We start from the raw sequence: 24866 nt of genomic DNA on the forward strand, positions 1-24866 counted from the left end.
TCACCGTCACAACCCTCCTTGCATTTACACGGAAAAGAAATCGGTCTCGAATGATTTGCGAGGAGGCAGCCGGCTGTAATAATAGGTAGGGGCGGGGCCCTCCCTCAGCCAACCTGTCTGTCACTGACAGACGTGGTGTCATTGGAGCTTCCATAGTTGGTCACGCCGAGGCGATTCCCCATAGAGAAACACCTCACTCTGTTATCAAAGAACCAGGGTTTACGTTAAGTAACCCAAAGTTACTGATGCTACTGCCTGGAAAGGAAACAATGTGTTGGTCTGCCAGCTGTTTACCTGGTACCATGACGTATGAACAAGAAAGCAGGTGCTTAGTCCTTAGGTCAATGTGTGTGTGTAGGTGTGTGTGCGTGAGAGAGAGATCTCCCTCAGGCAGTACCATCCAGCATCTGTGTTTGTGGACGGTACAATAAATATATGACAGAATCCAGCAGAAATATGGAAGTTACTATTGTAATGCCCTGATTAGTGCCATTCAACCTGAAACAATTCAAACTGCTATTGTTCTTTGTGTTGAGTGTGACTTATCAAAAGAGAAAAAAAATGCCAAATTGGACAGAAAACTTAACATTAAAACGTAAGCTATTGGGTTATCAATCGGGCTATTGAGCAAACGTATATGGAGGAAACTCGATTCGGCCGCTTGTATGAGTGATCTCATCCTTTCGGTCACGGCCCAAAGCTCATGACCACAGGTGAGGGTTGAAACGTGGATCAACGCACGCATTTCTGCTGGCGCCGCACCACTCCATCACAGTGCTTCCCAGACTGTTAGAGGCAATGATGTGAGTCCCACACCCACACTTGTTTCTGTGAGCGTCTGCACACCAAGTTTGACTTCATTAACACATTAATAATGCTGCTGTCAAATCTTCAGAAAAGCAGTGTGTGCTTCAGACTTCGATTGATACACTATGGTCCAGATTCACTACTGTAATGTGCCGATGTCTTGATTTTGTCGGAAAAAAACAGTAATCCTCAAACCTGCTTCATGGTCACACGTTTCATGCGTCTACTCACCATCACTGTTGACACACTGCACTTGTGGGATCTGGGTTCCAGGTCCACATTCCTTCTCATTATCAGGGATGCACTCCTCCAGTTTAACCACCAGCCAGTCGTAGCAGCTGGGGTCTTCACATGGTATCGCCTCCACCAGGTGGGGGCAGTTGCCCGTCCCGCCAGTCGGCTCATTGACGATCTTCCTCTTCCTCAGTTTGAAGCCTGTCGAGAACAACAGGACCCTAATGAAGTAACTGAACACAAACCAGCCCCACGCTAATCAACCAAATCCCCCCACATTCTCTCTGTGAGCTGCTGAGCAGAAACTTGTCAGAATCTAATGTGCAGCCGATAGCATATTAACTTCACTCCGTGGTCACAGTGTGTCTTTGATGATAACCATAATATTGCATTTAACGTGACAGTCCATTAAGCCTGAAATTGAGAGATATTCCAAGAACAACTTGACATAATGAATGTTTTTATTCTCCTCTCATTACAGTAGCTTTTATCCAAAGTGACTAATGCATGCAGGATTCCATTAATTCAGCTGGGGTTTGTTCTCATGTGTGTATGTCGTTTCCTCTGCTCAAGGGCACAGGATTGACCAGGTCCTGGGAAGGGGGGATGTTAGCTCCAGCCCAGCCAAGGTCATCCACCCCCTAATCCACACTCCTGCTCCAGCCCGATAAGGCAGCAGGGTCCTGGAGTGGAGGACTCAGGTGGAGATGTCAGGATCCTTTTCCATTTCATTTTTGTCTCTCCTTTCCCCTCAAAAACCTTTATTTAATCAGACAGGTCAGCAGAACATGTGCCGCTGTGTGTCAAGACCCATTTGATGGAGGTTTTATCTTGGGGGGGTTAAGATGGGGGAGATGAGGCTCGGGGTGCAGGGAATTAAATTCTATCAGGCAGCACTCAGTTGCTATCTGCAGGGTAGATTGTGAATGGCAAGGCTGCAGCTGCTGTCAGAGCTTCACTTTGACCGAAGACAAAGATACATGGAAGCAATCACATGTGATGAGCCACCGTGTACGTAGCATGTACATGTAGCTCATGTAACCGAGGGCTGTGCAATTATTCTCAATCCAAGGTGATGGATAAAATAAGGGATAAAAACAAGACAACTCCAACCAAATCAAAAGTGCTGTTTGTTGATTTTAGATCAAACCACAATTTCAAAGAGAATTTCAAAATTGCAAGAGAAGTTGTTAACAGTCATAACTGTATGAGGCGAAATAATTGTTGGTCAATGTTTCACTGGCTAACTGTGTGCCATCATCTTGGTTACAATGTAGAGTACGCACCATTAATTCATGCTGAATTGATACATTTTTGATTCATTTTTCAGTTAATAGTTATTTTACGTCATCATTTTTACAGATTGTAATGCTATATTTATGCTGTTTAAACTGTGTATTGTTGCACACATAATACCAATTGATATACTATATGAAGTATTTGTTAACAGTTAATGATTTGCTCGTAAACCCTCTATAAACATTACTTGGCTATTTATTGGATGTAACTGATGATTATAATACTTTGTTAAATGGTTAATATTTGGTTACTGGACGATCAATGTAATGTTTGTGGATGTTTCACTAATGATGTCTTAAAGGTTTACACATTCATACCATATTTTACAAGCATTATATATCATATATATATTTATCAAAGAAGTATTTCACATTACACAAACAAATGAAAAAATAAGACAAATGATAGCATTACTAATGATTAGTTAACATGATAAGTTATTTCATTGTCTGTTGACAATATTAACTCAAGTTTAACTCACTATTAATGTACCCTTCATGAATGATTAATGAAGGGTTAATGGTTATTACAAAATGTTACCATGCTCTGCAGTTGAACTTGTCCACTTCAGCTCTAAAGCAGCTCATGTTGGAGTTGTGTGTAAACTGAGGAAAGCCGTGTCATCAGAGAACTTCACTATTGATGGGTTAGGAGCTGACGACATCACTGTGCGCAGAGTAAACAGAGTGAACTGAGGCGTCCATGGGGAGGCCTGTAGTTCATAGCCCTCTTCTAGAGAGCTGAGTGCATGGTCGCTTGTTGTGGTCTGTCTGATGAAAAGAATAATACCAACTCATCAAAAAAGTAGTTTAACTGAGCTAACATTTTAAGCAAGATATGTGGATGAACAGTGTTAAAAGTAAAGTAAATAAAAAGCACTCTGCCATACAGCAGAACTCTGCTGTTTCAAGACAAGATGCAGTATTCTGGAGATGGTGTCACTTGTGCTGCGATTTCTTATGTAAGCAAATTAGTACTGATCTAGTTCCTCCATCATAATCCTGACAAGGATTATATATTATATTATTATATTATATAATTATAATAGATTTTCTCCAGAGCTCTGGCACCGTGTGTGTATCTACAGAGAGCTAAAACAGACTATGCCAGGCCAGTTCCTCAGCAAATGTCCTTTTAAAAAAGACAATCCTGCCGTAGCCCATTGCTCTATTAATGTGTAAACTACATATAAAAGCATTCAGTTCCTTTGCTTTTCTCTTGGAATCCATGTTGGTAATGTCTCTAAATGAGTTTCTTTGTGTTGGATTTGATATTGATTATCAGAAAACTGCACTGTTGGTTTTGCACATAAATTGATGCACACTTGATAGTAGAGATATTTCCGATACTAGTAGCAATAGAGCTTACTTATTTATTTATTTATTTTTGCTTGTCTGTACATATTTTTTTCAAATCTTCATCTTGTGCTGCTCAAATGCTAAATGTCCCTCCTGGGATCAATATACACCTTGTCTTAGCTCATCTTCTTATCAATTAAACTACATTTAGTGAGCTGTGACTAATTCAAATTCATAGTTAGTGAGTTTGCCAAAATACAAGATGAAGTTGTTGTCAGTTAAAGGTGTTTTCCTGGAGAAATAATCACCCATCGTCACTGTGATGTGTGAGAAGAGACAGCGTGAAATGTATTCTTTAGGTTCAAAAAGAAGAAGGTCGTCTTCCTCTTCATAAACAATCTAGCTTCTTAGCCAGTTAGTTGTCAAGTGAATGCTTCAGGATAGTGAACTGTAGTCTGCATCTCTCAGTTAAACTTATAAAGAAGTTGCAATATTTAGTTTGACACTTAACAGTATGGGTAAGAATGTTAGCAAACAGTTGCCTATTTACATATCCTGCAGACAAGGAGCAACGGCAGCATTCATTTGGAGTTGTGTGTCTAGCCAACTGGTAAACATAAACCCAATGTTCACTCTGCCAACTCTAAAAGATTCTGTAGCGGCTAAATGCACAACTATGTTCACCAGCTAGTGGCTGAATGTGTCTATCTGCTGTTTGGTGCTGAGCAGGTAGTGTACAGTGGGTTTCTCAGAGCCAGCTCTGGCAGGAAGCAGAGCTTTAGAGAGTGAGAATGAACGTAGAGCTGTGGGCCATAAACACAAAAAATCAGCTTCAGGCCCTACATGGACACTGCAGAGTTGGATCTTCACTCTCTGTTGGTTTGTTTCTAAAAGCGACACCTTTTTTATCAAGTGTAAACATTTGATCCATTGTTAACAAAACAAAATAGGTTTCTGCACTTTTGCGCATAATGTCATTGTAAAGTAATCTAAAGCTTGACTAGATACCGTGTAGAAGCATCAGGTCTATCATTAGGTGTCTTTATTACTCAAAGACGATCGAGTAATGCCATATTCATCAACTGTGGGATATCTTGCTCAAAGTGAAAATCTATTTTCTAGGATCTTGGAAGAACAATCGCAACAAACATTTCATCGGATTGTTTTCATGGAGAAATGATTATGAAGTGTAAGATTATGTGTTTATGCTTGATACAAGGTCAATGTATTTGAATACAGTGCATTGTAGACACCTGCCCAGAGTTAAAAGGAAGGTGATGTAAATCCCAATTGCAATCTTGGTGGGAGAAATCATACAGCAAAACTAACATTCAGCAATCTAAGGTGTTGTAATCACAGCCAACTGATTCCCATGTTCCTTGTCAGGACGATAAAAAGATTTTATATTTTTAGTTCACATCTTTCTGGATAACGAGAGCCATAGTACACACACTTGAGGACGTGTGTGTGTGTGTTTGTTATCATGTTTACTTTCAGTTGTGTACAGTATGTACAGTAGTCAGACAGCAAGAGCAGAAGTAGAGTGGTGAGAATACGAGCGAGTGGGAGCAGATCCATCATTAAGATGCATGCAGGAGAATTTCAAGCCGTCCCTTTCATTTGAGGCGCTTCATTAAGGCAGAGTCAACATGCATTAGTCATGGCAGACGCCGCTGTTCCGGGGACAATTAAGGGCCGAGGCAGCGACTGAGGCAGCGACCGTGTCAACCACGCTGATGAACTAGCTCAACCTGCTACAACAGACAAACAAATTAGGCAGAGCAGATGATGACGCTTTGGCTCCCAGACCAAACCTTTGCCCTCCTCTGGTGCTGTCGCAAGGCCCAGATTTTGACTTTGATAGCAATACTAACTTTGATATTTAATGATTTATACTAACATGATCCAATAGGAGATCACATCCAGAAAACACATCAAGCTTTATCGCAGAATGATGGTGTGAGAGTAGAGCAAACACAGGCGCAAATGAACATGCTTGCATGAATGGGTAAATGATGACATGTAGTGTTAAAGCGCTTTGAGTGGTCGGAAGACTAGAAAAGGACTATACAAGTACATCCATTACTATTTATTTCTTACCTTTTTTGGCTGCCTGGTCCTGGCAGTTTTCATAGGTGCAGGGTCCCCAGGCACTCCAAGAAGACACCTCACATTCAACAGGACAGCTGATATGGCAGAGCTGGGTGGTGTTCGGGGGGATACCCAGACACAGATCACTGTCCATTGGTCGCAATGCTATGGAGACACAGATAAAAGGAATGTCATGTGGGGAAACTTGGGTTTTTATCACAGCAAACATAATACAGTAAAATGAAAGAGATCCTGGCACATTAAACAAGGAAGCCAACAGTTTGAAGATGTTCCACAGTTCCTGTCATTGATACTCCTGCAAACACTATGGAAAGAGGAATCACGCAGGGAATTAACTCAGGTTGCTAAAATGGTGGAAGAATGTTTCCCTTTGCACCACCAGCTGTGAAATATGGGTTTCTAACTAATACATCAGGACCGTCAGTTCAGTTTCAAAGCTGCACAGTATACCATATATGCCTGTGCAGGGACAACAGCACTTCAACTCCAGTCTTCAAAGTTATGTGTAATCTATATGGGTTAGCACAGGGGTCGGCAACCTGCGGCTTTAGAGCTGCATGCGGCTCTTCAACCCCACTGTTGCGGCTCCCTGAGGCTACATCCACACGAATACATTTTTGTTTTAAAACGGAGTTTTAACAAACAAAAGCGATCTCAGTCCACACAACGTTTCAGCATCATTTTAGAATTGATCTCCGTCCAGACTAAAACGCCTGAAAAGGAATACCACGTGATTCTTCACGTACACTGGGCATGATGGTGACAGTCTAAACAGGAAGTAGATTGGTTGCTTAGTTAAAAAAATACGACAGAGTAATAAAGTAGTCTTTAATAATGAACGGTCGTGTTTGATACTTAAGATCTTCTCTAAAATCTTCCTCTATGAACTCAAATAGACACATTTAGTGGAAAGTTTTAGAAGTTTTATTTTTCAGACTTAGTTACAGTGCTGCGGGTCTTCATCTCTCTCTCTCTCACATCAGATTTACTTTAAAATAAACACTTACACATAAAGGTTTACTAGATTATGGTCCATAAATGTGGTCAACACACGTCTCTCACTCGTTTCCTTGGTTCCGTTGTTGTTTGTTCTCACTCGTAGCTCTGCTGGTGGCTAAAGTCTCTGTCCTACTGGACAGCAATTACTGCTTTTGTTCCGTTATATTTTATCTGCAGACTTCACAATAGTTGTGCAGAACAAAATAAGCATTAATAAGAAAAGGAAATCCTCTGTTTTGTGTCCGTCCTTCTCAAAGCCGCTAACCGTGACTTCAGACGTATGCTCCGTAGGTCTGATAACGCCGCTGATCACACCGCTCACTAATCGCTCCAATAACAGCTGCTTCCTCCGCAGACATGCAGACTTTAACTCAGGGGTGTCAAACTCATCTTCACTATGGGTCACATCAGCATCACGGTTTCCCTCAAAGGGCCGGTTGTAAATGTAAGATGGTGTAAATGTATCTACTCCCTAACATATTGGTAAATAACTGTCTCTGCATTTGATTATTGTTTATTCAAGTGTAAAAATATTGTACATGCAGTTATATAAATGTAAAAATATATTTAAGCACATTTCTGTTATAACTTAAATCCTTTTAATTTAGGGTTAATAAACCCACATTACTCTATCAATGATCAAACTATTAAAGAAAATAGCAAAGACAAATATCAAACACAAGTTATTACAATAACTTTGTTCAATGCTTAAAATCCTTTCAAGGGTGCGTTTGCACAATCCCACGTGAAGTATTTCATGTGTTGTAAAGCCACGTTTAAAGTAATCTTCAATGTACTCACAATACATTTATCTGTCAAATGTACAGGAACCAGCCAAAGAGCTGCTTCTGTGACTGTGTGTTTAAATATCTCATCATTTTGACTTTCTATCTCATAATTTCGACTATGGGGATATTTTTATTATTAAGTCTAACTTTTAATTATTATATTTAATTTTTTATTTATTTATTTATTTTTGCTGGCGGATTCGCGGGCCACATAAAATAACGTGGCAGGCCGGATTTGGCCCGCAGGACAGGAGTTTGAGACCCCTGCTTTAACTGAACAACAGCTGCTAGTAAAGACAACAAGGCCAGCAACACCTGTAATCAGTTGTCCATGTTAAATTAACCTGGTAGTCGATCGGTAATCAATGTTGTTGTTTGTGGGCTTCCGGGAAAGGGTCACGTGATAGGTGTGTGACAAATCAGAGAAGGAATCAAGGAAAGAACCAATCAAGTAGTGAATGCGGGTGACTACGTCATCGTTTCTAAACGTATGCGTTTACGAGCGTCGAGCGTCCACACGAAGCGGTAACTCCTGAGTTCGGTGCTCGAAAACTCGTAGTGTGGACGCTCAGTATAAATGTAGCAGAACATGCGTTTTCAAATGGAAACGTAGTAGTGTGGACATGGCCTCAGGCTTTGACAACAAATAACATGGAAATAAATAACGGTTATTTTTACATAATATTTTGCCCAGTGGACAATCTTTCAAAGGGAACACCTCTTATCTTGGAGTTTGAGGTGATACCGAGTCACAGACCCCCGCCCTCTGTAAACTATCAATGGATAAATCCAAAAAAAGAAAAGTCATGGAGGAAAATAGAGAGTTTAATTCTGCGTGGACGTCTTCATTTGCTTTCACTGCCAACAATGCTGGCTTACCTGTATGCTTGATATGTGGCGAGAAATTTGCAAACAAAAGAAAAATATTATTTGTGTTTGCTTACTATAGGTTTTCTTTCCATATCTTATGTATGACAAGACCCAAAATGAACACTGTAAGCGGACTGCTTGATTACTATAAGCAAACAATTCAAACAGCATTTGTATAGAAATGCTTCTGTCCCAAGCTTTATGAGCGGTAGATCACTGTAACAGTAATAACTATACACTGTTTCCACTGGACCATCAAATTGCTATTTTATGCTTAAGACTGTTCATTAAATCAAATTTCATTGATGAATCAACCTATTTACACAAATAAGCACCAGCTGTAGACCACAGGTTATGGAAGGCGATTTAGACCTCAGGCTTCACTATAACTAAAATGATAAAATAAAACAACTGCCTGTTGTATTCAAACCTTTAATTGAAGGTAATTGCTTGGTATTGAAATGGGTTTGTAATTATAAGTAAAGAGTATCTGGCGGGAAGGCATTGGCAATAACAGTCACAGGACAGCAAAATCAGAATGTGCGAAAGTCTCAACAAATGAAGCTTTAAAAGCCATCTACCTCTGGCTGCAGACCTGTGGTGTCACATGTTCTCATATTGTCATTCGGAACCTTCAGAACAACATTATTATTGTTCTACTCACTGCACCCTGCCCTCCATTCCATGAATCATTTCTGTCACTCCCACTGTGACTAGCACAGCTGTGTAAAAGGTATAAGGACTGTAATGTGAGTGAAGACAGTGATTAATTACCACACTCCTCTGAATATTACATTATATGCTTCTATGTGTGTCTGGGTACGACTCCATTGAACCTGCATACACAGCACTTTGCAGTGGTTTTGCAATTAACTTTTATAGCCTCTATTTGAATAGAACTATCATATTTTAAGGACCCTTAGGAATGAACTTGTTACATTTACCAATGCCAAATATGTATTCTGTAAAGGCAGGTGGTCCTTCCCTGAGACGTGGCTCATGTTGCTAAAGGACAGCTCTAGAGAAACAGCTGAAATGTTCACGGCCTTCACGTGATACCTGTTATTTAGAGGAGTAGACGCAGTGCTTTGAGCTTCATGCTGACGTCGGCACATCTACATATGCTAATTGGAATGGCAAAAAACGTTGTTGCACTCATATTGAAACCTAGCACCTAAAAAACAAACCAGTGAGGCTGGATACTACCTGGCCCCAAATTGTCTGTCGGATTGAGGGAATTTCATTTAACACGACTATATTTAAGAATAGGCACCATGTCAACACAATACAAAGTGTAGTAATACAAATATTAAAGCTCGATTTACATACAGGGGCCCCTCTGCAAGACAGGAGGACAAGACTCAGAAATAATGAAGGACCCACTTGATATTGTACTTTACTGCAAATTTCCTAATCAATTGAATTAAAAACATCACCCAAATCATGAGGTGAACCCAGGCTTTTTAGATCCGTTGAGATCAGTTGCCTACTCTTACTTTGCTAGTTACCTTTAAACACAACATGCAGCTGAGGATGAACGACACCAAGTTCTTTGGTATTTGGTCAGAACAAAAGCCCTGAGAGAAAAGTACAACAGGGGGAAGGAATGATCTGCTAGGATGATCTTTTCCTCAAAGTTTAATCTCTTTGTGTGAAAAAAATGATTTGGGCACATGACAGTAGTTTGCCTTCAGGGCTCTCTGCCAGAGAGGCTTTATTTTAAACAGGATCATGATATTTTCCTAAAGCTAAATAAATAGGTTTATTGCTTGAACCTAAGGAGATTATTGGCAGAAAGCCCTGAAGGTGAACTTCTCCTGAGTGTTCATTTCGCCCACAGGAGGCTGGAGTGTACCACGACACTGAGACTATTTTCTAGGTGAGTTTTCATTTCTCCATGCACTCTTAACACAAGGTACATACATTGTGTGTTACAAAGTTATACAAATTAAAACTTGCCTGGAAGAAAACACGAGTGCTTTTAATGCTATTGAAAACAAGGTCAGAGGTGGACTTCAGTCCCTTGTGGCTGAAATGAGTATTACAACAACACTAATCTTGACAAACAAAAAAACGAAAGAATCCCAGAAGTGTTTGTTAATCTGTCAAACACACGGAAGAGAAAACAATTCTAGATCAGACTTAGAAAAAAGGATACACAGATTTTTTTCTCTCACTTTCCTCTCTGTAGAAACCAAAGTATTGGTCAATAAAATGTGTGACCTGACAATAGATCAATATGTGTTGAGTGTCATTGGAGATCATCAAAGTCATTACTGTACGTTTAATACTCTGGCAACTACAAAAGTCTGAACAACATTTTATGACATTCCAAGTAATAGTTTTTGCAATATTTCACTCTAAACTGACCAACCGACATAGCATCCCGAGAGCCACACCGCTGACGTGTGTGACCTACACATTTGGACAAGACAGGCTAATTGGCCGATCAGACAAAGGTATATGGAAATACTGACAATATTGGCAGAGAACTGTCACGACCCGCTGTGAAAATGCCAAATCATTCTAATGGGTTATAACAGTGGTTCTCAAACTGTGGTATTGCATGTGGGGCGCAGGGGGAAATGCAGAATTTTTTTATTTCAAGAACTTTATTCATACCTGCAAACTTGTCGCTTTTCGGCGAAATTCGCCGTTTTTAATCAAAATATATCATCCACGTGAATCGTGTAGATCCTTAGAGTTTTTTTTTTGTGGGGGGGGGGGTCAACTGGCCAGCCAGCGTTTCTCAGATTGGAGTGAGACGAGGAGAAAAGGTGATGTCGTGATCTTCACAATAAAACATCTCTGATGAGACGTGTCGAGTCTTGGCCAATCAGCGTTCAGATGTCTACAGCGTCTTCATTTCCCTCCGTTACAGTTTAAGTTCCGTTATGTACAGTTACCGTTCAGACTTGCTGGGTTAAGTTAACGTCCACTGCATGCGACACTTTGACGACCGTTAACGTTCGTCATTATCACGATTTAGGAGGAAAAAACGTGACGTGATGAAACATGCAGCCCCCCCGTGTTCCGGTTCAGTTCACGCGGTCACTCGTTAACGTTAAACCGGAACACCGGCGGATCTGCTGGCAGGTTGTTTGTTTTAACTCAAAGTAGAATGAGGATGATTTCGTGGTGATAATAATTTGAAACATGAGGCCCAGATACTGATGAGATGATGAGGTCAAAGAGCTTCAGGGAGAGGAGGCTGTTTGTGTAGCGCAGCTTGACGCAGGGCTGAGATGCGAGTGGAGCAGGGCCTGGATAAAGGTGGAGCTGGGCCTGGATAAAGGTGGAGGTCTAAACAGACGTGAGTACAGCTTCCTGCTGTCACAGTGTTTTAAATACATTGATAAGGCAGGCTATGCTAAATGCAGCCTCTGCTCCAAGGAGATAAACTACAGCAACAAGGGCTCACATGTCCTCTCATCACACTGTTCACTGTGATGACCAGTCCCAACAGTCCCACGTGCAGCTATTATTATTATCACAGCTATTATCACAGTTATTATTTTACTTTTAGAATGCTACATTTTAAAGCTGATATTTAAAATAGAATGCTCCTGGTATGTGTGACACATATCTGCACTCATTTTGTTTAGTTTTGCACAGGTTGCACGTGATTGTTGTTTTGAAAAGATATGCAGTGTAAAACTCAGTAAAACTCTTTATTGCCAAATATTTGAACTTGTTTTGTTTAGTTTTTCACAGGTTGCACTTTATTGTTATTATCTTAGAAAGATATTCATTGCAAAACAGGTGAATTGCAGCCACAATAAGCTATTTTCTGCCAAATATGAGTTATTTTTTGCACAGATTGAACTTTATTTGCATTGTTCTAACAAAGTGATTGCACATTGTATTTGTTTTTGTCTGATGGAGCAATCTGGTTTACTTGAAAGTGATTGCAATTTTCTTTATTGTATTATTTGAAAAAGCACAGATGGAGGAGTCACAAAATGTTATTTCAATAAAAGTTCAACATGGACCATTTTGTTACAATTTTGTTGGGGTGGTGGGGCATGAACATTTTTCTTCCTCCAAAGTGGGGCGTGACAGAAAAGGTTTGAGAACCACTGTGTTATAAATTGCAACTGGGTGGTATTAAACATGTGATTAGCAAACATGGCACTGCAATAGCAGGTGCTGAATAAGATCGTCCAAATGATCTGTTGATGACTTAAACTCCAACATGTCCATGTGTTGCTGTGCCAACCAAACAGTCCCATTTCTTATAAAAAGCTTTTCATCCACATGCTCCATTCAGACCTTTTGGAGGATAATAGTCTTTTGTTGTCCTCCCTCCTTGTCCAGTCTGAGCAGCTCTTCACAACCATAACAAAGGCTGATTAATGGAAATATCCTCACAGACTGACCTTGCTCAGGTATGTCTGTGCCAGATGGTCTAGTCTTCCCTGTGCAGCGCTTCCAGCCGCCAAATTAGGAACCTGGGCGGCCACGTGCCACCTGCCATCAGTAACCCGACAGCCAGTTCCTTTCCAGTCGAGGGTTCGTGGCATCACGGTGGCACAGCTGTTATACAGCATGTCACGCTTTGCTCTCCAATTAAGTTTTGCATCGATCGGACCCAAACAGGAAAACACTGCTGAAACAACGTACACGCAGTAACATGGAACAGGAAATTGTTCTCTTCAGAAGAAAATGATAAACTGTCTATGAAATGTGCGCTACCAGGGAGGATTAACAAGCTGTTCATGATAATCAAAAGCTCTCCATTTGAGAGTGTAGCATTGTAATAAACAGTGATGCTGTCAACAGTAATCACTGCATGTCTGAGAGAGATCCAGCACTGAGTGAATCCTAGCAGTGATCTGTGATACTAGCTCCCAGTAATTGGACTGGGAATGACATGTGTCCACAGATATTACTGGCAGACTGTCCTCTCTCAGTCTCTCTGGGATTCACTGATCATCCTTGAAAGTAAATGATGAGATTGTATCAGCTTTATTGGGCAACTGAAGAATTGTTACTTCATGATTGGACTCAGTTTCGGACTTAGTTTTGATTATTTTCATGACTATTAATTCACGTTTTTTTTCTTGCCACATCTGTAATTTGAATCTTATTTGAACTGAAGGAGATGTAATTGGGGAGATCACGGTAATCTGCTGTTTTGCATGTAGGGGGCAAGCAATTTTCAAGCATGCACTGCTTGTTCCCCGGCCTCTGTTTAAGTATTAAGTGTGGTTGGTCCTTTCTGTGGCACATTTTGGTTGGTTTCATGTGAGAAGGAAACAAGGAAACTTCACTGGAACAGAAATGACTCAGCTTTACAGAAATTGTCACAATAGCAGAATTCTAAAGTGTAGCAAATCCCTCCCTGCAGTTGGGTCAAAAACACCATTGTTTGTCACCATAACTACCCTAACTTATGTCAAAGTGAAAGAAATTACGTTAAAACAAACTGGCCTTGGATAATAAAAAGCATGGTAGTTGAACTTTTAAAAAGCATCATTCCACAAAAAAAAAAAGGTGATCTAATATCAACATCCTGTCTGCTAATAGAATTGTTGTGGCAGTTGGTGTCATTATTTAATAAAAAATATATTACATGAATATTCTTACTAGTGGGTAACCAATGTCAACATGGCCAAGCAATACTTAAAGCAAAGAAAGAATACCAATAAAGAGACTGGTGTTCAAATGTTCAGCTCCTTTCAGCCCTCAGCTGGTAAAGCTAGAACCTAGAAAAGGCTGTTTCCTTTCCTTAGACCCTCGTTGATGTAAGCTCCACCTCTACCTGCTGGCTAAAGTTATTTGCAAGATAGATAGAAAGTTAGCTGACCAAACACTCCTCAAGCCAATTGGTGGAAATTATGCAGACACAAAATATTTCAGATACATCAGTAGTGCCATGGCCACCATTGTAAGACTGCAGTGAAGGAGTTAGGTTTAGCCAACACAGAAACAGCGTAAAGAAAGAAGTGAGAGATGGAACATAGGGGATGGATAGAGGTTCCTTATTTACATCGTGACGTGTCCAAGTTAGGGGGTAGCCAAAATGATACAAGACATGACAAAACCTGTCTTAGAGCAAGGACAGGTGCAGGCTGAACAGAAGGAGGAGGCTGTGGCTTTCATTTCTCACATCCATTCCACTCTTGTTTCTTCTCGCTTTTCTCCATCTGCCACCATCCGTCGTTAGTGACACCTTGAAGTCATACTACCTTCAATAATGTGCCCCTCTTCCACCCAAAAACACTTTGCTTAACAATTACCGTAATAACATGCAGACAGGACGGCTTGGCTAGAGGGGCAGCCACTATTTCCTATTTCATCCTGACAATATACAGTTGTGTGAAAAAGTGTTTGCCCCCTTCCTGATTTCTTATTTTTTTGCATGTTTGTCACACTTAAATGTTTCAGATCATCAAACAAATTTAAATATTAGACAAAGATAACACAAGTAAACACAAAATGCAGTTTTTAAATGAAGGTTTTTATTATTAAGGGGGAAAAAAAATCCAAACCTACATGGCCCTGTGTGAAAAAGTGATTGCCCCCTAAACCTAATAACTGGTTGGGCCACCCTTAGCAGCAACAACTGCAATCAAGCGTTTGCGATAACTGGCAATGAGTCTTTTACAGCGCTGTAGAGGAATTTTGGCCCACTCATCTTTGCAGAATTGTTGTAATTCAGCCACATTGGAGGGTTTTCGAGCATGAACTGCCTTTTTAAGGTCATGCCACAGCATCTCAGTCGGATTCAGGTCGGGACTTTGACTAGGCCACTCCAAAGTCTTCATTTTGTTTTTCTTAAGCTATTCAGAGGTGGACTTGCTGGTGTGTTTTGGATCATTGTCCTGCTGCAGAACCCAAGTGCGCTTCAGCTTGAGGTCACGAACAGATGGCCGGACATTCTCCTTCAGGATTTTTTGGTAGACAGCAGAATTCATGGTTCCATTTACCACAGCAAGTCTTCCAGGTCCTGAAGCAGCAAAACAGCCCCAGACCATCACACTACCACCACCATATTTTACTGTTGGTATGATGTTCCTTTTCTGAAATGGCGTGTTACTTTTACGCCAGATGTAATGGGACATACACCTTCCAAAAAGTTCAACTTTTGTCTCGTCAGTCCACAGAGTATTTTCCCAAAAGTCTTGGGGATCATCAAGATGTTTTCTGGCAAAACTGAGACGAGCCTTTATGTTCTTTTTGCTCAGCAGTGGTTTTCGTCTTGGAACTCTGCCATGCAGGCCATTTTTGCCCATTCTCTTTCTTACGGTGGAGTCATGAACACTGACCTTAATTGAGGCAAGTGAGGCCTGCAGTTCTTTGGATGTTGTTCTGGGGTCTTTTGTGACCTCTTGGATGAGTCGTCGCTGTGCTCTTGGGGTAATTTTGGTCGGCCGGCCACTCCTGGGAAGGTTCACCACTGTTCCATGTTTTCGCCATTTGTGGATAATGGCTCTCACTGTGGTTCGCTGGAGTCCCAAAGCTTTAGAAATGGCTTTGTAACCTTTTCCAGACTGATAGATCTCAATTACTTTGTTTGTCATTTGTTCCTGAATTTCTTTGGATCACAGCATGATGTCTAGCTTTTGAGGATCTTTTGGTCTACCTCACTTTGTCAGGCAGGTCCTATTTAAGTGATTTCTTGATTGAGAACAGGTGTGGCAGTAATCAGGCCTGGGTGTGGCTAGAGAAATTGAACTCAGCTTTCTAAAGATGTGATAAACCACAGTTAATTTATGTTTTAACAGGGGGGGGGGCAATCACTTTTTCACACAGGGCCATGTAGGTTTGGATTTTTTTCCCCCCTTAATAATAAAAACCATTTAAAAACTGCATTTTGTGTTTACTTGTGTTATCTTTGTCTAATATTTAAATTTGTTTGATGATCTGAAACAAGTGTGACAAACATGCAAAAAAATAAGAAATCAGGAAGGGGGCAAACACTTTTTCACACAACTGTATGTAAAAGGGAAGTGTTGAAAGTCAGACTGTTAGCAAAATTGCCAAAGTGGAATCTTGAAGCCGGAGGATGAAAGCGCGTGGATGGTTGTGTGCATCTGATCTGAATCATTTCTAGCAGCAGACGCCAGTATAGCTTCCCCGGCCAGATGGACTGAGTCTTATTGTGTCAGTGCAGGATAAGCATAGGCTTGCTACCAGGCCACTTGCAGCCTCCGTGTGCTCAGTAATGCCACCAATTTATGTGAAAGCTCATATTTCATCTGCTACCCTCTCTGTGTGGCTTTTGCACATACATTAGCATATTCATATAGCTCAGTCCCTAGATTTAATATGAGGGGGAAACCTCTTCAGTTCTTCACTGTGGTTCACACATGGCTGGTGATGCAGGGGGAGGATAGCAGCAGAGCTGGAACAGATGACATGACTTTGGTGTGTGTGTGAAACGCAAGCCTAAGCAGATGATGCAAAAGCTCATCAACAACTTTTTTTTTTGTCTGCCACTCGACCCTCACAGATGTTATTTGAAGCTGTTTTTAAACAGCCTCTGTCAAAACATGTGCTATTAAAAAAAAACTATGATTTACTCCACGAACCCTCTCGGCTCTCTGTCACCCAGATCCCCCTGATGCTGTGTGTTTGTTATTTGAGCTGATAAACGGCCCTTGATAGGCCATATGAATTCTGTCTAATATAATGATGACTATACAGTTACAAGAATGGATCTGGAATTAAGCTGTGGATTATTTTTAGGTGTCCCAGTTTTTTAACATAAAGGAATATTGAGGAACTAACAAGATGACTTCAGAGATTGCATATCAGCCGTTGCGTTCTACCTCTTTTGTTGATAAAGCTAAGATAAAAAAAACAATTGATAAGAACAGATTTCGGTTTACAAAGCTGTTAAGGCACCTCGTAATTAATGGCCACAAGTTTTTACAGCACCAGTAACAACTAATACTACCTTAACATACAAACAACATTCCTGTAGGAAAAGAGCAGTGTGCTTGTGGTAGTCAGTCATAGTGACCTAGTGACCAAAACAAATAGACCCAGATGGCAGTAATTCGGAGACAAAGCCGCACATTCAAGGAATGTTTTCTCCGGCAAAGTGAAGGCACAACAGACGTCCCACAGTGTCACATGTAACAAGGTATGAAGACCACTATGGAAAATGCATTTAAAATCAGTATATTTTAGTAACTCTAACTTTTTCCAAAAGCAGAGATGCAATCTCAAGGTCACCAAACTGGATGTTCTTCACTCCTTGGTTGTGCCAAGAGATTCTGTCACAAACAGATCTAGTGCCGAGCGACACACTTGGCAGGCTCCAGCACCAGCAGCGTTGGCTTGAGACTTCTTGGTGACAGATTTTCTTTTTTCCTTTCAATTTCATTTTCCATTACTTTTTGATTCTCTCGCGTGGGGTTTTCAACACAAAGAGGATACATCAATAAATGTATAACATCAAATCATACAAGCTAAATGAATACAGTGAACAAACACTGAGTGGTGAATGAGGCACACCTCCAGTAGATCAAACATGGAGATAGAATAGAACAGGTCAGAAAAGCCAGCTGGGAAAGTCACCTTCTTTGCTCCAGAGTGAGCTGAGGTTGGGTGGTGTATCCATGCTGGTCTGGACACAGTAGATCTCTCGAGTCTGGATCCCTCCTCCACACAACCCTGTCTGGTTTGCACGCCGGCGGTCCTGTTGGCTCAGCAGCACGTCCACCCTGCACTCTGTCCACTCTGTAGTCCTCCAGCTGTAGCTGAGGACAGAGGTGGACACATGAGTTAGTCTGATAGAGTTTATCAGCCCCAAGTTGTCTTTCCTTTACATTACCAATTGGATTAGTAGAATAGATTGGATCAATACAGCTAATACTCAATTGTTGTGGGTCAGTATCAGCTTTCAAGAGAAAGACACAGGGGTGTGGTCTGTTGGTCCAAATTGATTCATATTGACCAAATCAAATCAGATATCAAGTTTCATTTCCTGTGACATAGATTATGTTCACCAAATCAATGGTTTCATCTGACAAATGTAATCTATAGTACAGTAAAGTACAAACAAGGCCTTACCACCACAAACCAATGAATTGTTATGGTCTTATTAGAATCACATCCAAACCTGTCTGACATTATAATCAAACATCCAAAAACTATCACATTTGTTGTTGTTTTTACAGATAAGTCCGGTTATCCTATTTGTTCATATTGTGATTATGCTTTTTAATATGCCCTCAAAACACGCTTAGAGTGCTGAGTTGTATGGTGAACAAGTCAGAAATACATATACAATAGATAAGCTAAGTAAGAAAAACACATTCACCAATTTAACAACACATGCACTGCATGAGGAAATGCTCTGCAAATGGAGAAAACAATGGAACTAAGTTCCAACACAATGAAAGTGTCCAGTTGACACCAACACTAACACAAGTAGGGATATAATCCAAATCTTCAATTATGTAAGAACTATGAAATTACAGTGTTACATGAGTGTACCGACAATGGATTAAAGCACCCAAAATGATTATGGGAGGAGATTCTTCCTCCATAATAATAATTTCCAATCAGTAAGGTCCACCAAACTTGTATTGTGCCTTTAAAAAAATATTTAAAGATATCCAGATATGTTCTATGTCGGGTTTTTTTTGTGATCCATATAAATCTTTTAGCAACTTATTCATTTTGAAATAATGTGTCATAGGGTTGCACTGTAAGGGCTTTTCTATATTTCTTGTTAAATCAATTGACCATGTTAGCAATCCGGTGTACAAATATTTTTTTCTCCTTTGCAGAAACTGTTCCTGTACACCCGGCCCGGAGAATGGGATGATCACACGACCACCTTTGTGCAACTTTACATTTAAGGTTTATTAGTAATCTGACTCTTTATTAGTGAGTCAAAATGGTTGAAAATCTGATTTGAAATAAAATGCTAAACAGAGCATACGATACTCAAATCAGCAGAAATCATTTTCTAAAAATACCATTTGCAGAGTCAGCATTGTGGTTTAACCTTTTTTTAATTGCTTTGAGGGACACTCAGTTGTGTGCGTGGTTCTTTGCAGTCACTGAACAGCATCAGTTGTGCCTCAGTGAGTCCGGGGGGCAAGTATCTCCAAGCATTGTAAGAAAGAGTTTTTATGTTATTGACCTTAGATCTCTGTTTACAATACGCCTAAGGATTTACAATTTAACCAGACTTTCCTCGATTTTTGAAGCTGAAAGGAGGTTGCAGCATGATGGGTTTGTGTCTGGTGGTTGAATTGGCAGCAGTCTGCTTTAGCAATAATGTATTGTGGTTTCCACCCCAAGGTCAGTAATTGTGAACCCTGCCTCAATCTCTACTGATAATGGCATTCATTTGAGGTCGCCAATGAAATGCTCCATATTCATGAGCAAGGTCTCTCTGTCTCTCAGTTGCCTCTGCACTGCTGCAGAACAACGAGGCCCATGGGAAAGCATTGCATCTTGGGGCATCTTGCCCAGATGGGGACACTCAAACAGAGCAGTTCTTCAGCACCACGGACAGCGTTGCTGGCTCTCTTCCTGCTGTATGTCAAACAAAGGAGTCGACGGGCACTGATTTGGTGTTGATGGTTAATTCACGCTGCCTTTAGAACAGAATTAAATGTATTGTATATGTGGGTTATAGAGAGATGAGGTGAAACTGGAACAATCAGATTTAGTTCTAGGAGTAAGGAGAAATGCAAAATCACTTTAACATTTATTTACAAAACATCCACTTTCTACCCATATTCTTACTCAGTCGATTATTCTAGTTTTGGGCGGCCTTGGCCATCACCGTCATTGGTTAACCGTCACCAGGCTGACAGAATGATGGTTAACAGTCACTGTCAGCGTATGACAGCCATCAAAATACCTGCTCAATTTGTTTCCTGTAAGCGTCCAGCCATGTGCTGATGTGCATAGAGGCTTCTGAAGAGCTGCAATTGTATGGCATATCTTGACCACTGTCTGATGGTATTTTCTGATTTGTATGATGATGGGTCATGCATTAAATGAATAAATGACACAATGAAAGTCTTAAGGATTAAAATTTGAAATGCAAATAATCATGTGACTTTGGCACATAGGCTATTAGCCTAACCTGAAATAACAACACAAAACAGCTTAAGATTGATTGATGAAGGCTGACCTGATGATGGTGCTTGACCAAATGTTAAAGGGCAAGTTCACCCCCAAATCAAAAATACATATTTTCGGCTTAATTGTTGTGCTATTTATCAATCTAGATTGTTTTGGCATGAGTTGCGGAAATAACGGCCTTCTCTCCAAAATAATGGGACTATACAACACTTTGCTTGTAGTGCAAAAAGCACCAAATAGATAGATTTGAACTCAACAGCAATGTTTTCTTTCCACAAATCATGACCTGGTTACCCAAGATAATCCACAGACCTTGTTATGAGCAGTTTTATAGACTACAGATAAGAGAAAAAGTATTTATTTTTGATTTTGGGGTGAACTGTCCCTTTAAGGGATCACCAATATCATTACAAATCATTCTGAGTGGGACATAATTGGGGAGTACGTGAACCGAATTTAATGGCAGACCACCCAATAGTTTTTGAGACATTCAAATTAAAATCACAAATGTCAACCTCATGGTGGCGTGTGAATAGTCATCACTGAAGAGGATTCATCCTCTGGGGACCATGAATGTGTGAATCAAATTGCATAGTTAATCACTGAATAGTTTGCCTGGATGTCTAGAGCCATGCAGTTATTATGGATACATATTGAAAGTGTTAAAAGTACAGCAAGGTCCAAGTTTAACCTGAGTTACCATGAGATTGTTAACAGAAGAAATGTACTATGGCTGTAGAAGCGAACTAGCAACACTTGACCTTCTCTCTTTGTCTAGTACTTACACAATGCAGGGTGGCACTCCGTCTCCCTGGGGGCTGCAGGGCTCCTTCTCCTCCAGCTCTGGACAATCTGCTCCTCCATCGATTGGGAACTGGCTCACTTTTCTGGTCTGAGTGCGCTCCCCTTTGGGCCCGTTGGGGTCGTAGCACTCCTTGGAGCAAGCTGACCATTCAGACCATTCAGACACATCACAGTCTTTGGTCATGACACAGGCCTGGAAAGTCACCGGCAACGACTCCTGAGAGCATAGGCTGGAGATGAGAATAAAAAATGCCGTAAGACAAGATGAAACTTAAACACTCGAAGGTAGGATTGGCGAAGACATTTCGCCAGGCTATCGCAGGGCTGACACATATGACAGACAACCATTAACACACCCAAGGGCAAATAAGGGAAATCTCCGATCCTAGAGAAAACCCACGCTGATGTAGCGGGGCACAGAATGACGTCACACAGGCTCAATCTCGTGCTACACATTTAATGAAAATGGTTCTGTAAAATACAAAGATATATATACGTTTAGGTATGCAGTCGCTTCTCAGCACTTTCTTCTTCTATTGTGTTCAGAGATTCTCATGTTCTCGCGTATCCACGCGAGACTTCCCTCTGGCTCTCTGTCACAGACACTGCTGATGTCGCAACACTGCCACCTACTGGCGATCCACTGGATCTACTGCCTACAAATGTATCTGGCGATAAATAACACTGTACCCCACATTTTAACTAAAATGAACACTTCCTCCTCATTAACACATAGGAAACATAATAAACTCACTTAACTTACACTACACCCAAGCAACTATTGTACTTCCTGAACTCAAATGACTTATTGTGCCACACTGACATGGGGAGAACATGCAAATGACACACATCCAGCCCCATAATCGAACCCTGGCCCCTCTTGCTGTGAGGCGACAGTGTCAGCAAAATCATCACAGAGCAGCCCCAAGAAAAAAAAGGAACAGTGGAGCCGTATCAGGAAACACCACAGTAGCTGTACTTACACACCATAGGACTTCTACGATAGGGAGTTAAGTCATCATCCTTAAGATTTCACTCCTGGTTGATTTGGTTACATGTCTAGCTTCTCAAGAACGTCGATGATATAGATCCCGATGGATGACTCTGCTCCTCAAGATTCACTTCCAGTGTCAACATACAGTATCAATGCAGGAAGTAGTTTGCCCTTTAATAGAGATAAGGAATGTAAGGTGTGGATGTCATGTGATGGATGAAGACGCATCCAAATTTCATGCAGGAAAGCCAAGTTTGCATCCTGTAATGAAGCTGGCATGTTTCCTTATTTATTAACCATGACAAAAATCTTGCACTGACTGTTTTAATAGTTACGTTAACCACATCTTAACCATAGTTTATTTGCTATAACCACAACCTTTCCCCACAAATTTGACAAATTTAACAACAAGCTTTTTGCGCAGTAGAGAAACCAGCTGGCAGAGTGCACTTTAAAGCAGACAACAGACAAGTCTAGTTTTATTCTGTCATCAAGTTACTCACACAATTAACATTGCAGCTGATATGACCCACTGCCTGCGAAGTTTGTGATTTTAACCCGAAAGAATGATGGACAGCGCTGGCAAAACATCAGAAGCTGATACCTGAATGTTTTGTACACTGCTCTATGCTAATGATCGCAAGCATTGGAGCTTAGCAAACATTTTGTCAACCTCAGCATCAGAATTCAGAGTCACACACACACACAGAGGGCACACTCTAATGTCCCATTGGATATGCAGCAAGATGCTGACACGATAGAGCCCCCGTCATTGCAGAGGCATTGAGGCTTTATTTTAGTCCATGCTGATCCATTAGAACAGGGGGCACTCATAGAATGACCGTGGTCCGAATCTGAACCAAGATGCCGTTGTTTTTGGACCCAGACCTAAAAGAGATAGTTGAGGATTATGAAATTTTGATGCAGCACTTCTATTTCAAACGGCATGGCTTATTTAGCCTTCACGGCACTCGTTCAGCGGTCCAAGAAACACACCGACCAACTACATGCGTTATAAATCACATCAGGTGATGTTACTCAGCCAGTCAAATATGTATTCTGATAAGCTTGCTGACTCGAGTGAGATTTACACACACGGGGAGACGGGGCGAGAGACCGCATAGTCGGAGAATAATACGCGAGTCAGAAGTTATTTCACGTTCTCCAAAAAGAGAAATGTGGACAGTGAGACCAGAGCCTCCTAACCCAGAATGGACAGACTTTTAAATGTTCATTTTTCCCATGGACAGTTCATATGTTCAGAGACCGTGGCGATTATTAAAAGCGTTAATGTGAAGCGCCACAACCAGACAAAGCTCAACTCTTTTGAGCAAACGTACCCACTCACATCCGAAATGAAGGCACAGAAGCCCAAAATGATTGATCCATTAGAATTCTAACACATTAATTCACTGCCCAACAAGGGCGTTAACGGAGAGGGGATGAGGCTGAAACAACTGGTTTCCATATGTCATCCCTGCACACAAATTTCTCTTTTTAGAAGATGAGAAGAATATAATATTGTGGCTTTTTTGATTGACATCATTTCACACCTGAATGAACTGAATTTAAAGCTGCAGGACAAAAACAATTCAGTTAAATTCATTTCTCTCAAATGAAGAACTTTCTTTTATTTAATTTATTCTTAAATGCATCCCTTATTTTACTTGAAATGAGAGAACATTTGTTTATTATTAGAGTATCTATTGTTTATAATTCATCCAGTTGTGAAATCTGACAATACATATTGTTGAGATATTATTCAATTGAACTTTCTTTATTTGATTTGACAGTCAGGTGTTGACTACAGAGAGAACTGTTAGTATTTGATATATATGGGACTAAATCAGAGTGCAAGTTACACATTACTGTGATGTTCAAAACCTTTGCCTGAGGAAATCCTCTCTCAATAGACCTCGCTGAATTTCAATTGAACACCTGCATTAGAATATGCTCGGATTGGCTCCTATGTGGTATTGATATGTCTATCAACAATGTTGTCTGACACAGTAATACTGGACTTCTGATATAATTAAATTAGTAATGGCATTTGTCTCGCACATCATCTCTACTTCATGCATGTCTCATTGCCAGATGGCAACCTCCCGTTGTGAAAAGTGAAGCAAATGCGGAAGTGTCGTAAACTTGCATTCTATAATCATTGAATCTATTTTGAATTTGAATACCATACTGTACAAACATAGTATTTTAACACATCATATGAAGAGGTGATTACAGAATACAAATCTATTTGATGGCTGTTGAAGGTATCAATGACACAATGAAAGTCTTAAGGATTCAAATTTGAAATGCAAATAATCATGTGACTTTGGCACATAGGCTATTAGCCTAACCCGAAATAACAACACAAAATAGTTTAAAATTGAAGATCCAAGATTGGATGATAATTAAAGCTGGCTATATTCATGTTATAACAAGCATGATATTGACATCAGTGTCCACAGAAAGCCACACATACAGCAGCAGGTAAAGACAGAGAAAAAGACAAGAGCAGCATTTGCTTGTGTGTTAGAATGCCTTTACATTTGTAGTGTGGATTAAGAACCATAGTGTCTGTTGTTTGTTGTTTAGGGATTA

General features: G+C 40.5%; 1 protein-coding gene across 2 annotated transcripts in view; it reads right to left on the reverse strand.

The window, feature by feature from the left end:
* The window catches only part of thsd7aa (thrombospondin, type I, domain containing 7Aa), a 186382-nt gene that overhangs the window by 85898 nt on the left and 75618 nt on the right, over positions 1 to 24866 (reverse strand). For both annotated transcript variants that reach the window (XM_031875803.1, XM_031875802.1), the window contains exons 3-6: positions 21256 to 21504; positions 17939 to 18120; positions 5739 to 5894; positions 1039 to 1242 (exon numbers count right to left, since the gene is read on the reverse strand). In XM_031875803.1, coding sequence (XP_031731663.1) covers positions 1039 to 1242; positions 5739 to 5894; positions 17939 to 18120; positions 21256 to 21504 — 791 coding nt within the window. The remainder of the gene's footprint in view (positions 1 to 1038; positions 1243 to 5738; positions 5895 to 17938; positions 18121 to 21255; positions 21505 to 24866) is intronic.

The sequence above is a fragment of the Anarrhichthys ocellatus genome, unplaced genomic scaffold (genome assembly GCF_004355925.1).
Source record: "Anarrhichthys ocellatus isolate YVR2014 unplaced genomic scaffold, GSC_Weel_1.0 scaffold96, whole genome shotgun sequence".
Lineage (NCBI taxonomy): Eukaryota > Metazoa > Chordata > Actinopteri > Perciformes > Anarhichadidae > Anarrhichthys > Anarrhichthys ocellatus.